Here is an 18323-nt window from a genome sequence, read left to right as displayed (position 1 = left end):
CCTTGTACTAATCCTCCATCTGCTAGCCTACCTTTCCAGCCTCCCAGAGAGGTACACACTGTAGATCAACAAATGCAAATTGAAGCAACACGTGGTCTCTTGACTTGTGGAGCTGCAGGCAATTTGTATAGATCTCAATTGGACCAGAGAGAACCTCGTAAATTCTAAACCCAAGCAGAAGCCCATACCAGTTGAAGGAGTTGACGGAACCCTGCTGTCGTCTGGTCCCATAATAAAAGAGACGCTGCCTTTAAAGATGAAGTTGGGAGAACATCAGGAGTTTATGGTGTTCGACTTGATAAGAGCAGCACATTTCCCTCTGGTGATTGGCATTTCGTGGTTAAGGAAGCATAACCCCCAAATCGACTGGGCATCCAATCGGGTGAGCTTCAACTCGCCTTTTTTGTGCATCCAACTGCATTAACACTCCTTGTAAGGATTTGGAAGTGGAGAAGACCAATGCCATCAGAACTATGACGATATCTTCAGTCCCTCTCCATTATCAAGAATACTCAGAGGTATTCAAGGACACCTTACCAAGACATTTACCACCCCACAGAGCTGAAGATTGTGCCATAGCGTTGATCCCGGAATCTATTTTACCATTTGGTCGCTTGTACCCTCTGTCTTTACCAGAAAGGCGAGCATTAAAGGAATACCTAGACGTCAACCTGCAAAATGGTCTCATTCAGGAATCTAAATCATCCTGTGGCGCATCATTGTTCTTTATACCCAAAAAGGACTCATCCGAGCTACGCCCATGTATCGATTATTGTGGTCTCAATCAAATTACCATCCGAGATCAATACCCAATGCCGCAGATAAGAGACATTTTCGAAGCAGTTCAAGGAGCGGTCTATTTCACTAAGCTCGACCTCAGAGGGGCTTATCACCTTCCGAGGATAAAGAAGGGTGATGAATGGAAGACTGCTTTCCGGACCCCATTGGGTCTGTTTGAGTATAGAGTAATGGCATTCGGACTGGTTAATGCCCCAGCCATTTTCCAGAGGTTTATGGACAAGGTCTTCTCAGACATGTTGTTCTTGTCAGTAGTCGTCTACCTGGATGACATTTTGATTTTTTCTCAAACGTTAGAGGATCATCGCTATCAAGTCAAGAAGATACTTCATCGGCTTCACTCTCACCAACTACTAGTCAAACCAGAAAAATGTCAATTCGAGGTTACATCAGTTTCATACTTGGGATTCATCCTTTCTAAGGAAGGCATAGAGATGGATCCCAGTAAGATCAAGGCCATACTGGAATGGAAGGAACCTCAGAATGTAAAGGACATGCAGAGGTTTCTAGGATTGGCTAATTTCTATCGCCAATGTATTCCCAAATTCTCTAGAATGGTGTTACCGATAACAGCTCACCTCAAGAAGGGGGTCAAGTTCGTATTTGATGACGCACCCAGAGAAGCATTTCTAAATCTCAAGAATCTAGTCACCTCAGCCCCGGTTTTAGTACAACCAGATCAAAGCAGACCATTTATTCGAGAGACAGACGCTTCGATAGGAGCTGTAGGGGCCATTCTACTTCAAGGGGCTGCTGATGGTTTTGAACATTCGGTGGCATATTACTCCAAGACATTGACCAGCAGCAAGCGTAACTATTCTGTTCTTGAAAGAGAACTATTAGCCATAAAGTTAGCTTGTCAAGAGTGGCGCCATCTGCTACAAGGTGCAGCTCATAGCTTTCAAATCCGCACAGATCACTGCAACCTTCGAGTACTACAACAGATGGAATGTACTAATGCTCGACATGCCAGATGGGCATATTTCTTTTTACAGTTTGACTTCCTGAATACGTACATTCCTGGCTCTGACAACAAGATGGCTGATGCCTTGTCTCGCTGTCAAGGGGATGACTCAGGTATCTACCAGGGTCATGACTTGGTATTCCCTGGTCTCAGGATAATAGCGGCTGCATCTACATTCCTTCAAGACTTTGTTCCGAACTATCATAAACAGACTAACCATCCACAAGCGGTCACTCAAGGTAGTGATGGACTCTTCTATCATGATACTGCACTCTATATACCTACAGAGAAACTTCAGGAACAAGTCCTTTCCTGGTGCCATGATTCGCCCTTATCAGGACACCCAGGGATAAGGAAGACGCATGAGTTGATCAGTCAGAGGTTCTGGTAGCCCACTCTCCGAAAGGACGTCTTCAAATATGTATCTTCTTGCCCAATTTGTGCTTCCAGTAAGTACCAGATTGGCAAACCCATTGGGTTGTTACAACAACCTCAGCTACCTGCTCGTCCTTGGGAACATATATCCACAGACTTCATTGTTGACCTACCCCAGTCTCATGGTATGACTACCATTATGGTAACCATTGTCTCTTACAGTTAATTGGCCCACATCTCTGTCATCTCTCATCTTCCTTCAGCCCTCGAATCTGCTGCTGTCTTTCTTAGAGACATTGTTTGTCTCCATGGACTGCCCAGAACGATAGTCTCGGATAGGGGCACACAATTTACCTCAAAGTTTTGGACTACATTATGTCAGCTATTAGGTATTCACAGGGCTCTCTCGTCAGGGTATCACCCACAGAGTAAAGGTCAAACGGAGAGGCTTAATGCCAGCCTCGAACAGTATTTAAGATGCTTTTGCAGTTCAAAGCAGGAAGAATGCTTTTCCTATCTCCCCCAGGCAGAATTTGCATATAATAACTCAGTCCACACATCCATCCAGATGAGTCTGTTCTATTGCACATATGGCTATCATCCTCAGCAATTACCCTGGACCAGTCTGCCATCTACCAGTACCCCTGCCATAGACAGCCTGTTAAAGGATCTCCAAAAGGTACATGTCCTAGCTAGAAAAGCGCTTGAGATCAGTCAACAATCACATAAGAGGTGGGCAGACAGGAGTAGACGTGCCAATCCTGTTTGGAAACCTGGCCAGTTGGTTTGGCTATCCTCTAAATTCTTGCCATCCAATGGGTCCATACTGGCAAATTTTCCCCTCGCTATCTGCGTCCTTTCCCAATTTTATCTCAGATTAATTCTGTAGCTTTTAAGCTAAGGCTACCTAGGAATCTACAAAGAGTACACCCAGTATTCCATACCTCTCTGCTAAAGGAATACAAGGAAGATCCTTATCAGCGACAGTATCGCAGAGTGCAATCACCCATTTCTCAGGTGCCGGAAGAATACGAGGTGGACTACCTGGAAGATTCAAGGTACCGCAAAGACAGAGTCCAATGCCTGATTCACTGGAAAGGATACGCTGCTGAAGAGAAAACTTGGGAACCCAAGGGTCACATTCATGCCCCTAGATTGTTAAGACAAATCCATCAATTACACCCAGGAAAACCTGGGGGGTCCCCCGAGGGGAAGGGGGTATACTGTCAGGAATCGCTGGTGGAAACTATGGCATTGTTAGAAGCTTTAGTTTCATATTAGTTACTTTCCGGTCTAGTCCTCATCCAACATGGCCGACGCAGGTATATATTCTTGCCCCGCCCACTGCTTTTGCGCTGTATCTGTCTTTCTGACTGTAGCGCTGCTGCTGCTCACTCCGCTGAGTAACTGCTTTGTGCTTTCTGTCGTGCCATCTAATAATAACCCTCTTTGTATTCCTCTTGCGTTGTTCTCCTCTGGTTCTGTTAATCCTTTTACTCTTAACAGCTCGTCCGTGCTTTCCTCTATCTAACTTACCTATCTTGCGGCGTTCTTCTGCTGTTTCTCTCTTACCTGATTTGTTCCTTCGACTCAGGTTTCTCCTTGCGGCTCCTGCACGATTCCATTTTTGGAAGGGTGTTAACCCTGCTTTGCCCTTCTTCTTACTGCTCTGACCATTCCAACCTCACTTTTGTTTTCCTAGTCTTTCGGCTTCTGTGGCCATCCTCTCTTTCCCAGTCCGCCCCTTCGTATCGGGACTCTGCTCGCGGTGTCTTCCGTGATTCAGTCTTTGGAGGAACCGTGATTACGGATATTACCGGTACCTTCTTTCCGTCTTTTTTTTTTTTCTTTCTAATCTTGGTTCTTACTTTCAGTTTGTTACTAAGTTTTTCAGTCCTCTTGCCTCTTTTATTCTATACTGCCTTTCTCTCTTACCATCTACAGTATAGACTTGTCTTCCCTATTTTCCCTGTTCGACTACCACAGATTTGACTTCAGTTGCTGGTTGCCCTGAGTTGCTGAAGTTAATTCATTCAACCTCCTGCCGCCATCTATTTGACACAGAGTCCTATTATCGGCCTAGGAATTTGTACTTCAGGGTTTTTTGTAGCCAATTGGCTTTTTCCCTGATTGTTTGGGGTTTGGCTCCTTGGGGTTCCCCAAGGGCAGGTACCAATCCCTGTCAAAGTGGCCTCCGAGGGAGCCAGACCCAATTTACACGATCGGAAGGATCGAAGGTCTAAGGAGAAACAATCACCAGACAATCGGAAGTCCCGCAAGAAGACAACCTTGATGGCCAAGGACAATTCATCTGAAGAGACAAGTGAGGAGGAGGTTAGGTAAGGTGGGCAGAAGTCTGACAGTATGGCATTTACCCCCAGTCACAGGGCATTTTAAGTGCGGCAATTGCTCCATCAGTCGTTTGACCAGTAATATTAAGGAGATAAATCTAAATGGCTGTAGATGGTAATTAAAAACATTCATGAACTGTAACACCAAATGGGCGATCTACGGCATTAAATGCCCTTGCAGGCTATTGTATATTGGGAAAACGAAGAGACTGGTACAGCAACGTATTTGCGAACAACGTTTCTGCGTGAAGAAACGCAGCAGCAGATAAACCATTAGAGGCCCACTATAAATCAGCTAAAAACTGACAGGAAGACATCTACTGGTTTATCATTCAAACGCTCGCAGCACATCCCGGTGCTGATGACAGGGACCTTAAACTTAAAAGACTGGAACAGAAGTGGATCTATGATCTTAACTCTGTAAAGGAGGGACTTAATATTGCCATTGAATGGAGTCTCTTAATTCACTAGGGGACATATACAGGTTGATGAAATAAAACTATATTTGCCTTTTATCTACTCATTTATCATGTCCTAAGTTGGCTCTTACTCGAAATAACTAAGATATGAGACCTAGATACTGTGCCCTTAAACCGAGAGTACATATATATAATTTCTAGAACTATAAATAATTTCTAAGTAAAAATTTGAGGATACAATCACTAATACAGGACAATCTTGGTTTAACCACCAGTATAAGCTAATAGGCAGAGCAACATCGCAAGCAGCATTGATATGCCGTTTGGACATAAGTATTAAAGTTGTGACTAAGTAAAAAATCTTATCAGAACAAATGTGTAAAATGCAAGTCCCCCTATTATATGGAATACGTTACACAAGAACACAATATGACATACAAGTGTCCATAAAATTATTAAGTTACATAATGTAGATACCTGATGGCACAAAGGATCAAGGACCATTGGTTTGTTAGCCATTTACATGGAAAGCAGTTCTTCCAACATGGCGTCTGAAATGGCCATTCTTCCGCGAACCACGTAAGGTATAACATCAATAGAAAAGCGTATAACAACGTGATCTGCGTACAGACAGCGGTTTCCTGTTGGAAAAATTACGGTGAACACACGGATAAACGACTCGCAAGTAAGTTCTAAATTACGGCTCCTCTGTCAAATGAGAGTCTTGTTACATCCGTGAGAACGCGCACAGTATCATTATATGCGTTCTTTTAGTTCGGAGGAAACACGTCTACGTAAAGGATTAAAATGGAGAAAGGCATCGTTGGAGACGCATGTTTACACCTAGTATCAGCCAGAAGGGACTAAAGAACTTGAAAAGGTTCCATTCCAAAAAATATATATGCCCGGATTCTCCTTCCAGTAAGTGCAAAACCTTGTTATTTAATACATGAGACTAATGAGACATTGAATCGCGGACGTTCTCAAAACGCGTATGTTTTTTTATATGTAGGATACGACTCAGCGACCATTTACTGCAGCGGTAATGAAATGAATGCAAACAACAAAGTTTCAGTTTCAATCTCGTGAAACAAACGGAAAGATAGCACTGAATACACAGTTGAGATCACTGAGTTAATTTAACGTTACTCTTGGGTGATGGGTGAAATAACTTTCACTAATAGTGTAATCTCGATTGTATCTGAAAATGATTGCAATTGCAGATAAGTCACTGTTTGCTTGTTATAATATATGCAACAACTGAATGATAAAAGAGAGTACATGAAGTGGGCAGTGAGAAAACTTTGACAAAGCGCTGAAATCACTAATTGGGCTCTGAATAAAACTAGTGCAACTATTAAATATATGGTTTACAATAGGATTCATTATGATAAAGTCCTTTAATTATGCGCCAACAAGTAAGATGCACAAATAATAAAAACATGCAGTTATATTGTTCCCTTTCTGCAGCCCGTAAAGAACTGCCAAAGATAACTGGATAACTGGAGCAATTTAAAAATGTTTCCTCACACGCTGTAAAGAAATTAAAGGTCAGTTTGATATATCCCCCACATAGAACATAGTAACAAAAGATGGGTACGTCTTGATAACCAATACCAAATGTGTTTTGATTTTCTAGATTATGTCATAGAAATCAGAAGTCATGTCAAAGAACACGTCAAATGCAACTATGTTGTACAAATAAGAAGTGTCCTGAAGACAGGTCCAATGGAACACGTTAATTAGATCCATCCATCCACGTGTTCTACCTTAATTGGGTCCAGAAACACATTTTGAGTGTTGACACACTTGTTTAGAAAATAACTGAGAGAGATAATTTATACTTTCAACTATACCTCTCCCTTTTTCTACTACTAACCTCACACCTATCTTTAGAAACTGATGAATGCAATTGAGGTAGTAATGTGTTCTTGTGATCAAGACTGATTAATTTACATGTGTTTTATGTGTTTTAGTATGTTTATGAATTTTTGTATGCAAAGATTAAAATATGTATATCTTTTTAAGTCTATGTACCTTTGTCTAAACCAAATATGATGTTTCTCTAAGTCTATGCGATGTGGATAATCTAGGCCCAAGTGTGTTAGGAAGGGTAGCTGTCTTTGTGTAATTTGTTTCTCTGTTATATACACCAGTCCTCATCCACACATCCCCCGAAAAAAGAGGACAACCCGGCTCTTTTGTAGCCTAAGCCAAATCAATTCTGCCATCTGAGCATTCCCAGAGATAGTCCTCGTTTGCCTAAATCAGCGAGGACATTCTTCATAGATAAAACCAATTTAGTACTTTTTCCCCCATCCAATGACATTAAATGGGTCAGAGCGTCCCGGTATTTCTCTAAACCCTCTCTCTTCCAGAGTCTTTGCCAATATAAAGCAGTATTGAGAGCAACTAGGTCTCCAACAGGGGTAACATTCAGTTACAAATAGACCAATGCTGATGGAGCACTATTGGGAATCATAATTGTTTTCTTTTAGATTGATGTTCTAGTATATCCAACTTCATTTGCATAGCCACACAGCTCAGACCCATAGGTGCATGCAGGTAAAGAGTGTTTCTTACATAAATCCAGTACAGGAAAAGGTGCACCACTGCCATGACTGGTAAAATAAGATTTAATGGCCTGCTATATTTCGCCAAAGTGGTGCCTGATTTTTCAATCTGAGCTGTCCATCCTGCCAACTGGTGGAACCTGACTCCCAAGTAATCGAAGTATCTAATCTGCTCCAGCTTTCTTTTTGTTCATTTCATTTGTCAAAGGGCTGCGTTTGGTAAATGCTGGCGTAAAGACCATAACCTTGGTTTTATCTGTATTTAGGTCAAGTTGTAAATCTTTTCATTTGGTCAGAAAAACATGCAGTGACTTTTTCAGGCCTAATGGGGTGGTTGCCAGGATGATCTCATCATTTGCGTAAAACAATGCTGCATATTTCTCTGCTGCCATCCTGGCGCAATCCCGAGATTCCCTCACTAGTGTGTCTATGATCTCCTGGGTGTATATGCTAAAAAGCAGGGGTGCCAAAATACACCCCTGTGGCACACCCTTATTTACATCAATGGGTTGCGTCTGCTCACCCCCAAGGCCATACCGCACTGTAACTTGGTTCTCTGAATAGAGGAATTTTATGATTGAAACTAGCTGTGGGGGGCATCACGTGATGACAAAACTTGCCATAAGATCTTCATAGAGACAAAGTCAAATGCAGTTCTAAGATCCAGAAACACAGCACACAGTTTCATTTTCCACATAACAGTGTATTTCCGGATCAATAAGAACAGCAAAAACATTGGTCCACCTGTTTTTTCGAAAACCTGCCTGGAGGACACTGATAACTTGAATAGAGTTCACCTATTCCTGTAGATGGCAAAGGATGACCTTTCCAAATATTTCCCCTGCACAATCGAGCACTGAAATTGGATAGTAATTTGAAGGGGGAGTCCCTGCCACCCTTTTTGTATATGGGTGTTATTACCATCCATAACCAAGATTTTGGCATCATCCCGATCTAATTACTGCATTAAGGATTTTAAATAGAGTCAAGCTCATACACCCTCCTCATCTTTATAGAGGTCAATCAGTATTAGATCAGGGCCCGCAGCTCTTCCACCTTTTTGGAACCGTAATGCCTTCTCCACTTCTTGGATCATTATGGAGAAATTAATGAGTTTGTAAATTGTAGACCAGTGCAGTTTTCAGTAAGGGGTACTGCATCATCAGGACTGTTGTACACACTAAGAAAATGAGACTGCCAACATCAACAATAATGTTGGGTCGGGTCTCCTTTCAGCTCCTTGTCTACAATCAGTTTCCAGAATAGGCTATAGTCCCTTTCTTCGAGGGCTTTTTGGAGAGTACTCCATCGATCCTGGACAAACTCCATTATTTTGTGTGTGACTAAACTCATAAAATCTAACCTAGGAGGCGCAACTTAGCTTTGTCCATCCCAAGGTCAATTTATCATCATTAATAAACCAGGAACCTTGCAGTCATTTCCAAAAATTTTGTTTTACTAGGACTGATTTGCAACCCATTATTGTGTGCATAACGTGGACAACCCTTCAGGACTACTTGGAGGCCCATAGCATACAGTCAAACAGTAAATAGCTGGTTGCATAGGACAGCCACGCATACTTCTCACTACCAAATTTTGGAGAAACAAAGGCCTCTGGTCTCAAGTACTCATCAATATCTGCCATAAACAAGTTAAATAGGCAGGGCACTAACACCCAGCCCTGCCTAAGACCCAATTTTGTGTCTATTTTTCTACTGAGTGTACCATCCAGCTTTGATCTAACATGAATATTAGAAAATTCATGCTGCTATCAGAATACATAAGAGACCATTCGGCAAACCCCATGCCGCCAACTCGGACAATAACCTTCCCCTGTTCACAAGGTCAAATGCCGACATAAGGTCAACTGAAGCTAAAAAGATGGATTCATATTTATTACTGCAGGCCAAATCCTGGAGGCAATGTAAGAAATATCAATTTAGTGCTGTGCCATATCCATGTCTGAAACGTGTCTGATATTTCAGAATAACTTTATCCTCCGCAGCCCACTTTTCTAGATGGGTTAAGACCAGGGATGCAAATATTTTACTATCCGTGTCCATGATCATAATAGGCCGATAATTCCTCGGGTCAGTACGTGGATCTTTCTTGTATATAGGCACAACGAAAGAGGTCTGACAAGATACAGGGAGAACGTCTCTCAGGAGAATCTGTCTACAAAATATTGACACAATAGACACCCAAAGTTCAGGCTCTGATTTAAACAGGGCGTTAGTTAGCATATTGGTGCCCATTGCACGTGATGTGCTCGCTGTTTGAATCTTATTTAAAACATCATCATAATCAAACTCCATCAAGTGTGTTCCCAGCACTGTGGTCTGCGGGCTTTTAGCGGGGTCCAGAATCTCACAAAATGTTCCCCAAAAGTAATCAGCCCACTCTAATTCAGATAGACAGTTTGATTGGATTGATGCCTGCGAACCACCCTGTAGGTCCCAAAAGCCCTTAATATCCTTTTTCTTAATGACCTCCATCATCGCCTCATTATGGCGCTGAACCAGCTTCGATTTGTTAAGTTTCACCGAGCTACGATAGACCTGTTTTATCTTTGCAGCGCAGCCTATGCATCTCATTGGTCATGGATAATTTCCTCAGTCTCCTCAATTTTTATTTCTGCATTGCAGCCTTTCTCTCTTTTAAAAGATCATCAAAAGCATGCTAATGTTTTTTATACTGCACTGATCGGCTCCCAGCAACTCCTTTTCCAAGGCGCTCTTCATTCAACAAATCCTCCATAAAAGGATGAAACATATCTGGAGCAAACATTCTTGTTTTCCAGTTATAAACAGTGGAAGATACTACTCGCAACAGGCCCTCATTATAGGCAGATATCTTCACTGAATTCCACCTAATCCTATTTCCCCCTCGATTAGCGAGTGCGACCCCTTATTTTATCTTGTTTTATATATATATTTATTTATATATATAATATATATTTTATTTATTTTATCTGCCTTTCTCCATCTGAAAGAGATGGACAGCATTCTGTGATCACTAGATATAGTTCCCAAAATTTCAATTGTTTCACAATTTTGCCTCATATATAGATTGACATAAATGTAGTTAAATACTGAACTCAGATTTACCATTTGACCATGTTGTGGCCACAGGGGAGTCATCATCAATATTCCAAATCAGCTGTGTCTACCCCAATGAAGATAAACAGGAAGACCAAACTCACCCTGATACACTTTCCTAGTGGACATTTTATGATAATGCATGCATGTTAAAGATTCACCATATTCTCTGCCCTCGTCACAGCAGGAGTGAAGATCCCCACCTATCAAAACATGGCCATTATGATGCCTGGCCAAGCAGTCCTCTATGAACACCCGTAGAACATCCGTGGAAGTTGTAATATTAGCTACTGCTGAGTGCCAGTATGTATTGACAATTAAAATTAGAAATAAAAGCGTAGCCACTTTCAAACCAAGATCTGCAGCCTAGGCTCCCACCTGAATCTCATACTTTGCCCCCACTTTCCATTGCGGGGAGAAATTTATCACAATTAATAAACCCCCAGTGAGACGACCTCCTGCACTTTGTATAGTATTTTGAGTCACCAATGTAAAACCATCCATGACTGAAGAGAGCTTCAGCCATGACTCTTGAACCATGATTCTCTCGTATTTTGCAACATGAGGCCCAGTGTATCATTATCATATAATTGTGCATGCCCTCTAGAATTCCAACACACTAGCTTCAGGTCCTCAGGCAAGGGCCTTCTTCCAGTAACACACAAAGCCCTTGACGCCCTGGAACAATCTGTATCATTACATAAGAGTGCTCTGACATCTTGCGTGGGGACAACATCCCGCCTATCGTCTGCCTCCTTAGATCCCATCAACAACCTTATCATTTACGTGAGCAGTCCCAATGTGGGCAAATTTACCTATCGAAAGGTTGGAGTATGGTGTTACATCATACCCCAGCTGACACATTAACGGGACCTCCTTAATGATGACATCAAAAACTATTTTGGATTTTGTTTAGTGTGACCAGATCAACTCGGGCATTCTCAATAAAATCGACTCTTGATGTCTTTGGCTGAAATTGCTCACAGATTTGATATCCCTGCAAAGAGGAGTAGTACATTCTTTCTAATCATTACCACTTGTCGAACTTTTTTAATAAGGCATTCCGAGTTTATTCTGTTCTCATAACCTGAGCTCACATGTGAGAAAGTGGTCTCCCTAATACCCACACCACATATACCTTTCTGCTCCAACCGCCACTCTTGCCGAGGGTTCTCGGATAAATAGTCTGACGATCGAGCACCTATAAAGATGCAAAGGTTTTGATATTGGTTCCCCCATCAAACACATGTGTCACACTTACAGAGTTCTTTAGAAGGTCTCTGTTACCGCACAGCCACTCACCCCTCCATTTCAAAGTTTTCAACAATTCTGTCATGGTAAATTAAATCCACATTGGACTCCCCCATAATCAGATTGGCTCCCCTGCAACAAACTGCAACTCTGTGTTTATTAGCGGAGCAAAGTCTGCACCCTTACAAACATTCCCGGATACATAATCTGAGGATCGAGCACCCCTCAAAACACTAAGGGTTCAATTTGTGTTCCTCCCTGTATTAATATTTTAGTGTTTTGCATCCCTAAATCAAGTAGATACCTCTTTAAAATGCAGTAAAACATGTATAACTTAAACTCTGATTTCTTTCTCTCGTTTGTGCCTCAAAGTTCAAAGTGCATGACCTTCTGCCGTCATTTATACATACCACACGCAATATGTAGTTAATAAACTTAGCTTGGGGGAATGCAACATCAACCTTTTTCAAAATATAGCATATAAAATGAAAGAAATAAAAATGTGTGTAAGGGATTTATAAATGTAATTCAATACTCAACTCTTTTGGGTGGTAACTTCACGATAACTGGGTGTAATGTTTTGGTGACCTCGAGACATACGTGTTTTTGCTAAATTAAACCATTCTTAATTAGCTTTGGACCTGTATATGCAATTAACATTTTCTGGGGGGTGTAACTGCAGGAGCTTTATTTACCCGCTCATCGAGGAGAGGAAAGGCAACTGGGGAACTCGTCATCATCTCACATGGGCAAAGAGATGGTCTCTGGTCAGGCACTTTACAAAGAGAAAGAGTGCCAGATGAAGCAGGCACAGCATAGGCAGCACTGGGTATCAGCCCTCAACTTACAACATGAAGAACCATATATCTGAGAGGCGGGAGGAAGGAGTGCCAGGATTGCATGTGGAGTTAGGTGTCACTCCTCCCAGCCGAGTGGCAGTAGCATATAGCAATGCACAAGTGACAGGTTTGTACTCTTAGCAACATGAGGTGAGAGGGTGCCTTAACACGGGGCAACAAATACGCTGTTGCAAATAGAGTGAGTTGTAATTACCATCCGCATGTGTGTAGAGGAGGTGGAAGAATTAGTTGCTGCACTGAATGTGAGAGGACTGTCCTCGGCCAACATGGTAGGATGGAAGCAAGAACGTTAGGGAACAAACTGCATAGGGCCACATCCCTGAAACGAAGAGTGCATTCTAAAAATTGCCCTTAGATAAAGTGCCCATCTAATAGAATCTGCTCAGCCTTTTCACTAGTATGAATTTAGTTGCTCTACCAATTTCTTTGGGACCCTCTAGCAGCCATCATTAGAATTCGTGACAAGCTCCCACACCAGTACCCAGTGGGCTACTTCACCATTACCCACTGCACTCCTTCACATGTATCAGTTGGGTGTGCCGGACAGTATCTGTTGGGTCTCTCAGACAGTAATTTCTGGGTCTTTACACCACTAAAGTTTCGTTCCTCTTCTAGAATCTAATCAGGACTAATACCATTATCCATTTGGCATCATTGCCAAATTCTGTTGGATCCCTTAAGGATTTTTCAGTGGGCTCCTCCTCCAATATCTAATTGTGCACTTCCATCATCGACTGGCCTGCCTAGTCAATTAATGTGGTACTCCTCCACCAATATTCATTTGACTACTTCAACAGCATCAGGTGTGTCCCTTCACCAGTAGCCAATGGGTTTTGCAACCATTATCCATTGGGGTTTCCACCTTATCATTTTTGTTTCACCACTAGTAGCTACTAGCTCTCTACAGTGTAAGGAAGGCTTTATCCATGTGTCTTTTGTACCTCTTATCCAGTATTTCCTCTGATATTGTTGTCCTTTTCCCATCAGTCTCTCCTCATCTGCCAGACTGGGTGTGGTATATACTTGGATCCGTGCTGCTGCTGGTAGTTCTCAGCAATCTGCGCAGAAGAGGTAAGAGATAATGCATGTAAGAAATTAGGTTTGAAGTGATGTCTGTAGCTTAAGTGTGGACAGCAATTCATTGGTGGGCTTGGAATCTTTTCCACAGAGTTCCCTGTGGTCAGTCAGTGATGACTATGAAGATATGGTCTGAGGCTTCTGCAATGAGTCAGTGATGACCTTGCAGAACTGGCTTGACTCAGATTGTGTTGCATTTTGTCCCTGCTAAACATAAAGAAATTGCCTGATTTGTTTGGCTGCTGTACTTTGTCCTGGTACTTGTGCCCAAGCGTATATTTCCCCACATGTCCCTTACAATTTAATGTTGTTAATATTCTGGGCACTAACTCAATTGGAAATTGTGGAGGCATTGCAAAGAATGACTGTATTCAAAGTGAACATTGGTTCAAGGATTGGAGTTGTGCTCTGTTGGGTAGTCCAATTGGTGCTTTAGGACAAATTGCTGGGTAAATAATTTAACAAGTTGATCTGTGACAGGAACTACATGGGTGGACACAGTGGAGGACACAGGAAACAAACGGCCATACGAGTAGCCTTAGATCTGAGTGTGCTTTGGGTGCAGAATGGGAAGGGTACAGTGTGGGTTGAGGTGTCAGGGTGCTGAGGGCAGATATGCAATTGCTTGTGGGAGTCTCAAAATATGGACATTATTGAAAATTGCCTTTCTCAATATCACTGAAGTCCATTCTCCTACTGGCTGTACTTTGCTGGAGGCCAGCATGCAGCCAATGGTTGGGCTGGATAATTCTAACACTTTAGGCAAAGGGAGAATGGTTCCTGCCACGTGCTTTACAGAGGGGAGAGAAGCTATTCAAACATAATCTATGTTACCTGATAAGCGTGCTTATCATTTTTCACCAGTAACAGAGGTTGCTTCTTCCATCGTGGAATCCATAAATGAGGGCCAGTTGATCATTTTAAGGTGCTTGCAATTACGATCCTCAGAGTATGGTGGGAAATGGGGTCTTTAGTAAGGGCATAGCACCATTAAACAGAAGACATTTCTTTTATGAAGCAAGGCATTAGTCAAAAGTAAAGATTGTGGTTCTTTCAGTCTCTGATAAAGTGTGAGAGAAACAGGGGGACGTAAAGGAAAGAGATGGGGTATAAGGAGGTCTGCTCTTTAGATGAGACAGAGAGCTGCTGCCACCTCAATCGAAAATCAAATATCAAAGGAGGCAAAAGTAGTTGTTACTTTTAAATTATCCCTCTGGCTGGCATGATTCAGCGCAAGATTGAAATTTGTAATCTGAAGCTCCTACATCCTCCTACATCCACTGATACAAATGTCTTTAATTGCATATCTAGCAATTTCGTTATAATACTCCCAATTTCAAATTATCTCTTGTGGAGGTCTCTTTTAAAGAAATGGTTAGGCTTTCTTACAGTACACTTGGTGCTAGGAGTAGAGTCATGTTGTCCAAGTTGTAGATGGATTTTGATTAGTGGGCATACGGAGATGGGATTACTCTAACATTTTTGCTGTGTCATTTCCACGTATGAATTTCTTTAATCATAATTGCCATGTCTTCAACTGAAGTCGGTAGTACAAATAAAGAACATGAACAAGGAAAAGAACCTCTGTCAACATGCTAAAATATAATCTTAGAAACAAGAGTATCTGATCAAAGGTTCTTGAAAGAATTCCATCAACATAATGATTCTTTATGTTTGAAGTATGGGGTAATACACAGAGATCTGGGTATTTTGATATCCAATCATACATACATTTTTGGCCTTTGAATGAGAATCTCTAGATCTGAGTTTTGGGGTATGCAAAAAGATGGCGGTAGGGGCTGATGAAGTTCTAATCAAGTTTTCCAAGGTTTGATACAAGAACAAAATACATTTCTGCAAGACGGGTTTTAAATGTACACAAAGTTTAATTTGTTATGAAGAATGTCAATAGGGTAGTGTTGGTTTTGGTAGGTGGGGTTTATGTGTTGGCCGGTCTTTTCAAAGACATGTTTTTTATGCTGTCAACCGTGATCATAACAGATTTTAGACAGTGGGAACCTGCGTGGATGAGCAGAGTACAATGGTTCAGTAGAGTATGCAGATAAAATAATGTATGGGGATGTATGTGTGATGAATTTAGGCACTGCTAAGTCTTAGAGAGTTTGAGTGCCCTCTAGCATGTTCACACTTCTCTTGTTTCTCTCTGTCCATGCAGTGGGAGACATAGTGTCCCTTAACGACTGGATTGATGGTGGCATCATCACATTGGACTGTTCAATGAAGGGCAGGGTTCCTGGCAATATCACAGCTCTATGGGTGATCAAGAAGCAGGGCCAGGAGACAGAGATCAGGGAGAGCAAGGTGAACCGCTGGTCCGAGGACTATACAGAGTTGGTGAACCGCGACCGCTACTCATGCAGCAGCAACCTTGAGAAGAATGGCCTGTGCGGCATGAAGAGGAGCTTCACATCCTCGCTTATCTTTGTGGTTTCCAAGGATGAGGATGATGGAGCAGAGTTTGTATGCAGGTTCCTGAGTGCTGACAAGGTGCTGGCTGAGAAGTACAGGGTGGGCCTCGTTCTGGGTATGTTTTGCTCTGTTTCTTTACCAAGAACCTTGATTTGGCAGACTACTCTCATTCCTCGTGTTGGCTCTGGTAATGGGTACCTCTTCTCTGGTTTATTATGTTTGGTTTGTGCTGATTAATGTGGCTTGGCTCCTTATGTATTGCCTGGTGCTGGGCTAATCTACCCAGATTCTGTTACAATGAAACTGAAGCTAGCCACATCTGGTCTTTATCCCTACAATCAGCCATATATACAATCAGCTATGCCTTTTCCATTTTGCAGAGTGCAGTGGTGGGCAATTTTGGTTTAATTTCTTATCTAGGAACTGTGCAAGGTGGGTCTGCTCAAGTTCCCTGCATTCGGCCTGGTGACAGATCTATCCTCTGTGGTTTCCTACATTGGAACATAGAATGAATACAAGACAGCTCATGTATTTGTGCTTTAATTTAGAGCTCGTTCAACTCACACAAAAAATAAATCGCACCTTGCTGCCCAAGAAGATTGCTGGGCTTGTACAATTGCTGGCCTTGTACAACAAGGGCTCAATTAGAGGGGGGACGGGCGGAGGTTCTTGAAGGACATTGCTCTACTCTTAGAGATTGCGGTGTCCCAGAAAAAGAAAAGATGGCCTTGATATGTGCATGTACTCTATGTGACAAATCAGGAACATTGCACAGAAAGAAATTGCCTGTTTGAAAAAATGGTGGACATATGTCCATTATCACAAGGGCAGTGGTTCCAGCGCAAAATAAAACCTTCCCATACATGTGCAAGTTATGGCTACAAAAGGAATCATAGCTTTGCCACTGCCATGCACTGCTCATCACTTTTCAGATTGCAAATTGACATGGAAAATCAGCCTTTGAAAATAATGGTTACAGTCCATTTGGACTTTTTGTGTTGGTCCTCAAATAAAATTAAAATAGCATTACAAATCTGTTTTACTGCTGCTATTTTCTTAGCTCTTTTGTTCCTCGTGTTTATGGCATGTGCTAAGTCATGATCAGTACAAAGTGGAACATAACTAGTGCATTTTAGTGGTGTTGTTGTTTTGCGCCGCAACCAAAATGTTCCTTTAACCATATACTTTTCATTGAATCTCAAAGACATTTTTGGAAAACTATGCATGTCTTTTCATTGAATTTCTTTGTTTTTTTGTTCTTTATTGATTTATACTAATATCCTTACTGTCACCCCTCGGCATGGTATGCAACGGTGGCCACTGGTCATTTTGCTTTCGAAATGACCGGCACCCGAGCCAGACAATTTATATGTGGGCATGCCTGTGACCCCCAAGTGCTCACCTGGCATTGCCTATGATCATCCATTGTGGCCATTCTGCAAGAACATGCCCTACGTGCGTGCCTCAGGTTCCTTCAGGACCCTCGTGTGCCAATTGGGCATGGCCTGTGACCATGCATTGTGGCCATTTTGCCAGCCATACCTTTCGGGCATGCCGTAGGCACACCCAGCTAGTCGATGTGCCCACTGGGTAAGACCCTCAAGCAAACCCAAAGTGTACATTGGGCATGGCCAGAGGCCATAACCAGTGTCCACGTTGTATGGAGAAAGGCCTTTGGCCATGTCTTGGGCAGCCATAAACAGTCCACCTTGGACCTGGTCTGTAGTTTATTTGAACCTTTTTTGCCTTATCCCACCACTCTGAAACTTCCCCGCCACGCTACCTAACACGGCAGGCGCCTACAGTACTGTCATGTGCCACGTTTCTAAATGTTTGCGGTGCAGGGACTTCAGGACCCTGCAAAGAGTCTGGCACGAATAATAATGGGCACTGGGAAAACCTTTACAGGCAGAAACCTATTGGCTGTTGTACTGCTACCTAATCTGATTGCCCTTACTAAAATTCACTGACTTGTTTCTGGAACGCAAACACCAATTGGAGGTCAGAGCCCTGGAATCAACTCTGGGGTCCGCTTACATTTCCTAGTTTTGTCTAACACGATTTTTCCACTTTTGTCCAGAAGTAGAGCAAACCACTGAATGGATTTGCACTTAATAAATGAAAGCA

At 42.3% G+C, this 18323-nt stretch overlaps 1 protein-coding gene across 2 annotated transcripts in view; it reads left to right on the top strand.

Annotated features, from left to right (window-relative positions):
* Positions 1-18323, top strand: part of LOC138581104 (signal-regulatory protein beta-1-like) — a 465646-nt gene that overhangs the window by 342931 nt on the left and 104392 nt on the right. The window contains exons 5-6 of one of the 2 annotated variants that reach the window (XM_069652181.1): positions 13677-13760; positions 15943-16311. In XM_069652181.1, the coding sequence (XP_069508282.1) occupies positions 13677-13760; positions 15943-16311 (453 nt within the window). The remainder of the gene's footprint in view (positions 1-13676; positions 13761-15942; positions 16312-18323) is intronic. The other variant, XM_069652182.1, reaches the window with a different exon arrangement.

This window comes from Ambystoma mexicanum, chromosome 3p, assembly GCF_040938575.1.
Source record: "Ambystoma mexicanum isolate Mex_15411 chromosome 3p, UKY_AmexF1_1, whole genome shotgun sequence".
In the NCBI taxonomy this organism is placed as follows: Eukaryota; Metazoa; Chordata; class Amphibia; order Caudata; family Ambystomatidae; genus Ambystoma; species Ambystoma mexicanum.
This window is presented reverse-complemented; position numbering and strand designations above follow the sequence as displayed.